Here is a 6000-nt window from a genome sequence, read left to right on the forward strand (position 1 = left end):
ACGCCGATCTAATCTACGCATTAGTTCCTCTAGTTGGGTTTGCGCGCTTTCGGGTAGTGCCTCTACAAAGTCGGCTGCCCGCCCCTCCAGGTTCCACGTAAGATGTCGTAACGCCTGCGCGTCCGACCAGCCATTAAGCTCTTTAGCCCCTATGATATTGCGGGAAAACGCTTTCCATGTAGGGGTCCCCTGGCCGGTGAACACATGCCTTACCTTTGTGTGGAGTAACGCGCTACCTTCCCGTGAAGATGTGAGGGTTCGTACGACTTCTGACACCAATATGTTAGGGCCGCTGGTCCCCGAAGTCCCTCCCTGCTCTGTGCCTATGGCAGGGGCTCTGCTGTTCGTCGACCCCTCGCTAATCTGCGAGCAGCTGCTGCCGTCGCTGGGCTCATCGCCCGACGGCTTCCCTCCCTTGTCCGTCCCTCCCCGAGCTCGTGTGAGGGGCATCGCTCGCCGCACGCTCTCATTCACCTGTAAACGCTGCGTTGTCTTTCCATGAATCACACGCTATTAAACGGGGGTCAGGGGTCAGAGGGCGAATGATGCTGCCCTCACACTGCGCGAGTCCCTGCGGTGATAGACGGAGCTGGTACCTGTGGGCGCACCGAACCCTTTCACCACGCTACGAGCGCACACACCTGCGCACACGCGATACCCACTCGTGCGCCGCTCTACGCAGCGCTCCCACGTGACGAGCCGCTGTGTACACAGCTCCACACGCGACACACTGCTCAACAAGATCACGCGAGACCACGCTTCGCTATTAATGATTTATTATCTGCTACTCGCGAATTGATGCTAAGTCAGTATGAGTCAACGAGGCTGGCCTATCCTCCTTCCCCTGGACCTATTCCCTATTTATCGGCTTACGATACCCTGTCACCTTGCTACTCACGGGTCAAAGTATTCGGCGTCCTGTGGCTTTTCCTCTATGCCGTCGGGGCACGTCACGCGGACGTCCGGAGGGCAGAGCTGGGAGCCAACTTGAACGCGTGCCTCTTGAAGAGAAGTGAAGAGAGAGACTCCCTACCTTGCTACGCTCCTTTTTATCCTAATTCCCGGACTCGGGCCCCTACCCCCTTCCCACGTACCGTGCGCCTTCGATATGCTAATCGGATGTGCCGCAAGTGCGGCGTTCCGCAAGTTAATTCCTTTCTCACGCATGCCTTTGTTATTGCAGATTATGCGGCGGCGTCCATTACAAAGGTGCGCCGTGGGAATTTGTGCACGGCTCCCCGCGTGCGTCCGCCCTCCCGATTATTCATACCTTCAGCTCAATCATTTACCCACCCCAACAATTGTGCCTGCGCGCTCAAGCGCAACCATCCTAACCTTCCGTGACTATGCGCAAGAGCCCCTGCGGTCCTGCTACTCATGCTGTCCCGTCCTTCCCCTGCTGGCCTCATCGACGCGTGGGGGGGGGGGGGGGTGTGTGTGGGGGATGCGTTTCAACCGTGGTGGCCGAATGCCCTTCACTGCGGCCACACCATATTAAGGCCGGTCGCAGCGCCGCGGTGCAACGTAGCGTCGGGGGAGGTCATCCAATTCCCTGATCGCCGGAAACCGTGAGAGTTAATCCCGATAAGGGTTTCTCGGATAAAAACCGGTCGATCAGGTGTCCTCCCCTTCCAGCTCTATGGGGGGGGGGGGGGGGGGGGAATGCGTGCGGGTGTGTTCATGTGAGGTGAGGTGAGGGGGACGAGGGGTTGGCTCCGTTGCTTGGTCGTGGCGAGGTCGGGGATGGGACGCCTGCCGAACGGCTTCGTGGCGGCGGCATCACAGCAGTGTTGAATCTATGGGGGGCAGTGTTGAGTCTATGTGTAATGCGGGCGTAAATGGGCGGGCCGGATGTGACGATCCGAGAGGGAGGAGTCAGGGTCACGTGGGGGGAGGTGGTATAGCGGGGAGACAGGAAGACATCTGGGTCAGTCGGGGGAGTGAAGAGTGGAGAACACGTTGGGTGGTCGCCGTACCTCAGCCTGGTGGCTGAGGGGCTCATGACGGCGCCAGCCAGCGGGGTGGAAGAGAGAGTTGGGGATAGAGACAGAGAGTGGCGAGATCGCCACAGAGGCCACGCAGGGCGAACGTTGGAGAGTGGCGAGATCGCCACACACGGTAAGACTCGGCACCGCCATCCAGCGGTGACCGAGCACGGAGGAACGGGGAGCAGCGGTGGAGCTGCTGTGAGAGCAGCCAGAGGGCTGCACAGGAGATCTGCAGCGGAGCTGCAGAGGTGTGGAGGCTACGGGAGCGAGGGCAGCTATGGAGCTGCCAAGGGGAGAGCTCTGAGCGAGGGCCGTGCGGGAAAAGTGTAAGAACCCTAATAAAGGACAACGGAGATAGACCCAGGATCGAGTCCTTTATTACATATGCATGGCAATGTTGAGTCTATGCGTGGCAGTGTTGAGTCTATTATGGGTGGCAGAGTTGAATCTGTGGATGGCAATGTTGAGTGCATGTGTGGCAGTGCTGACTCTATGGGTGGCAATGCTGAGTCTTATGGGTGGCAGTGTTGAGTCTATGGGTGGCAGTGCCGACTCTATGGGTGGCTGTGTTGAGTATATGGGTTGCAATGTTAACTCTATGTATGGCAGTGTTGAATATTTGCATCGCATTGTTGAGTCTATGCATGGCAGAGTTTAGTCTATGCGTGGCAGTGCTTGAGTATATGGCTGGCAGTGTTGAGTATATGGGTGACAGTGTTGAGTCTATGCGTGGCAGTGCTGAGTCTATGGCTGGCAGTGTTGAGTCTATGGGTGGCAGTGCTGACTCTATGGGTGGCAGTGCTGACTCTATAGGTGGCAATGCTGAGTCTTATGGGTGGCAGTGTTGATTATATGGATGGCAGTGCCGACTCTATGGGTGGCATTGTTGAGTCTATGCGTGGCAGTTTTGAGTCTATGGGTAGCAGTGTTGAATCTATGGGTGGCAGCGTTGAGTCTATGGTTGGCAGTGTTGAGTCTATGCCTGGCAATGTTGAGTCAATGCGTAGCAGTGCTGAATCTATGGCTGGCAGTGTTGAATCTATGAGTGGCAGTGTTGAATCTGTGGGTGGCAGTGTTGAGTCTATGGGTGGCAGTGCTGACTCTATGGGTGGCAATGCTGAGTTTTATGGGTGGCAGTGTTGATTCTATGGGTGGCAGTGCCGACTCTATGTATGGCAGTGTTGAGTATTTGCATCGGATTGTTGAGTCTATGCGTAGCAGAGCTGAGTCTATATGTGGCAATGTTGAGTCTATGGGTGGAATTATCGCGTCTATGCGTGGCAGTGTTGAGTCTATGGGTGGCAGTGTTAAGTCTACGGGTGGCAGTGTTGAGTCTCATGGGTGGCAGAGCTGAGTCTATTGGTGGCAGTGCTGACTATGGATGGCAGTGTTGAGTCTTGGGGTGGCAGTGTTGAGTCTATGGGTGGCAGTGTTGAGTCTATGGGTGGCAGTGTTGAGTCTATGGGTGGCAGTGTTGAGTCCATGGGTGGCAGTGCTGACTCTATGGGTGGCAGTGTTGAGTACATGGGTGGCATTTTTGAGTCTATGCATGGCAGTTTTGAGTCTATGGGTGGCAGTGTTGAATCTATGGGTGGCAGTGTTGAGTCTACTGGTGGCAGTGTTGAGTTTCATGGGTGGCAGTGCTGAGTCTATTGGTGGCAGTGCTGACTCTATGGATGGCAGTGTTGAGTGTATGGGTGGCAATGCTGACTCTATTGGTGGCAGTGTTGAGTCTGTGTGGCAGTGCTGACTCTATGGGTGGCAGTGCTGAGTGTATGGGTGGAAGTGCTGACTATGGGTGGCAGTGCTCATTCGATGGTTGCCATTGTTGAGTCTGTGGGTGGCAGTGCTGATTTTATGGGTGGCGGTGCTGAGTTTATGGTGCAGTGCTGAGTCTTTGGTGTATCTGTTCTTCTCGCAGGGCTGTGAATGAAATGGCGTGGACTCAGCCAATGCCCAATGAATACTTCAAGTCCATCACTGTCCACGAATCTAACCTTATCGTCATAGACGATACCGGGACCATGAAGATATGCAAACTGTGACACCATTATTCGCTCACCCACCCACTCACTCACCTGTTCGCCCCCTTACCCACCAACTCACCCACCCACCCACTCACCCACCCTCTCACTCAATCACCCACTCATACGCCCATTCACTCTTTCACCGACCTACTCACTCACCCACCTACTCCCTCACCCACTTTCTCACCCACCCACTCTCTCACCTGTCCATTATCTCACCCTCTCACCTATCCAGTCATCCACCGATTCTCTCAACCACTCACCCATTCATCCACCCACTCACCCACCTACTTACCCACCCACTCACACACTCATCTGCCAACTCACCGAAGTACCCACTCACTCACCCACTCATTCACTCACCCATCCACTCACCCATTCATCCGCTCACCCACCCACTCACCCACCCACTCACTCGCCCTCCCACTCATCCACCCATCCATTAACCCACCCAGGTGAAAGATACGTGGTGGTGAGTTATTTTGTTGTTGTTGTTGTGTTTTGAGATTCAATTTAACCAAATAAGAACATTCAACAAAGAGTGGAATCTACGGAACTTCAATGGAGAGTCATTCAGCAGCCTTTACAGAGACACCTCGATATACAAAGATGTTATCTGGATCGTCTGGTATGCCGGAGGTCTTGGGTGATGGTGGTGATGGTGGTGGTGACGGGGGTGATTGCGATTGTGGTTGTGATGGTGGTAGTTATGGTGGTAGTTATGGTGGTGGTCGTAGTCATGGTGGTGGTGATGTGGATGATGGTGATGGTGTTGATGGGAATGGTGGTGGTCTTGTATTTATTGTTCTAAAAAACGAATTAAATGTAAAAACGAAATATTTAAATTACGTAAAATTTGTTAATGTAGGTAATTAAGTGTGATTAACTAAAAATATGCGTTAGGTGTAATTAAGAATGTGTTAAAAATGTGTTATATGATTAATGTATGTGAAGTACCGGTAAGTACGCTGGACACCCAGGTTGAGGCACACGTATGTTTATTACAAGTTGTCGGTACAAGACAGCACTAGAGGGGGTAGCGGCCCCCTCACCCGGATAACTGGGGATACACCCTAGCTAATCCTGACCTACTCCCAAGTCCTCCACTAACGGGCTAGGGGAGGCTAACTGGCCCGACACTGGTGAGTCGGGCTACGGTCTCCGGAGTCCCAGGGTACTGACCCTGGTTCACGGAACCACGCCTCTGGCTCGATCCTCCGCAGCCCTGACAAGGGCGGCGTTCGAGGGGAGTCCAGGGCTTCTAACTAGGAGATATTCCTTCTTCCTCCTTCGTTCCCAGACTGAGCCACGAGCTCTCTCTGTCCTCCCCCTTTATACCCCCCGTCAGGATCACAACCCCCCAGGCTGCCTGATGCGGACGTCGCTGCGGGCACCCCCCCCGTGTACTCCCGGAGCTCCGCCCACTGTGTTTATTCCCCGTTGGATCCCATGCACCTACAGCCCTCCCGTAACAACCCTACATCACTCCCCCCATTACAGCTCGCAGCCGTCCCGGCTGCAACAATTCCAATAAAGGAACATTTACCCCTCAACCCCGTGTGTGCCTCATTTTTTTCAACAAAATGCAAATTGAACAACAACAACAAGAACAACAAGAAGAACAAGCACACCCCCGAAGGGAATGTCCGACGCACCCCCCCACCCCCCGTATAAATACGAAATCCGTAAAAGCGCGTATATACAACTAGCCAGGAACTCCCCCAGCACACACAGCACACCCACGACACACAACGCACCCACAACACACACACCCCGCCCACACACACAACACAACACACACAATGTGGCAGGAGCGCACCACCGACGCAGCATACAGTAACCATGACACGTGAAATAAAAAAAAAATTCTTCTTTTTGTATATTATAAGAGTCTGCGCATCTTAGCGCGCGTCCTTGCCGCAGGCCCGTCACACGGGGCAACCCCGGACGGCGGACCATCCGGTGGCGGCTGTCCCTTTCGAGAT

General features: G+C 54.2%; 1 protein-coding gene across 1 annotated transcript in view; it reads left to right on the top strand.

Annotated features, from left to right (window-relative positions):
- LOC144737366 (uncharacterized) overlaps positions 1–5568 on the top strand; it is a 29205-nt gene extending 23637 nt beyond the window's left edge. Inside the window, exon 3 of the mRNA XM_078620036.1 lies at positions 3910–5568. Coding sequence (XP_078476162.1) covers positions 3910–4033 — 124 coding nt within the window. The 3' untranslated portion in view covers positions 4034–5568. The remainder of the gene's footprint in view (positions 1–3909) is intronic.
- The last annotated feature ends 432 nt before the right edge of the window (positions 5569–6000 follow it).

The sequence above is a fragment of the Lampetra planeri genome, chromosome 69 (assembly GCF_965212315.1).
Source record: "Lampetra planeri chromosome 69, kcLamPlan1.2.h2, whole genome shotgun sequence".
In the NCBI taxonomy this organism is placed as follows: Eukaryota; Metazoa; Chordata; class Hyperoartia; order Petromyzontiformes; family Petromyzontidae; genus Lampetra; species Lampetra planeri.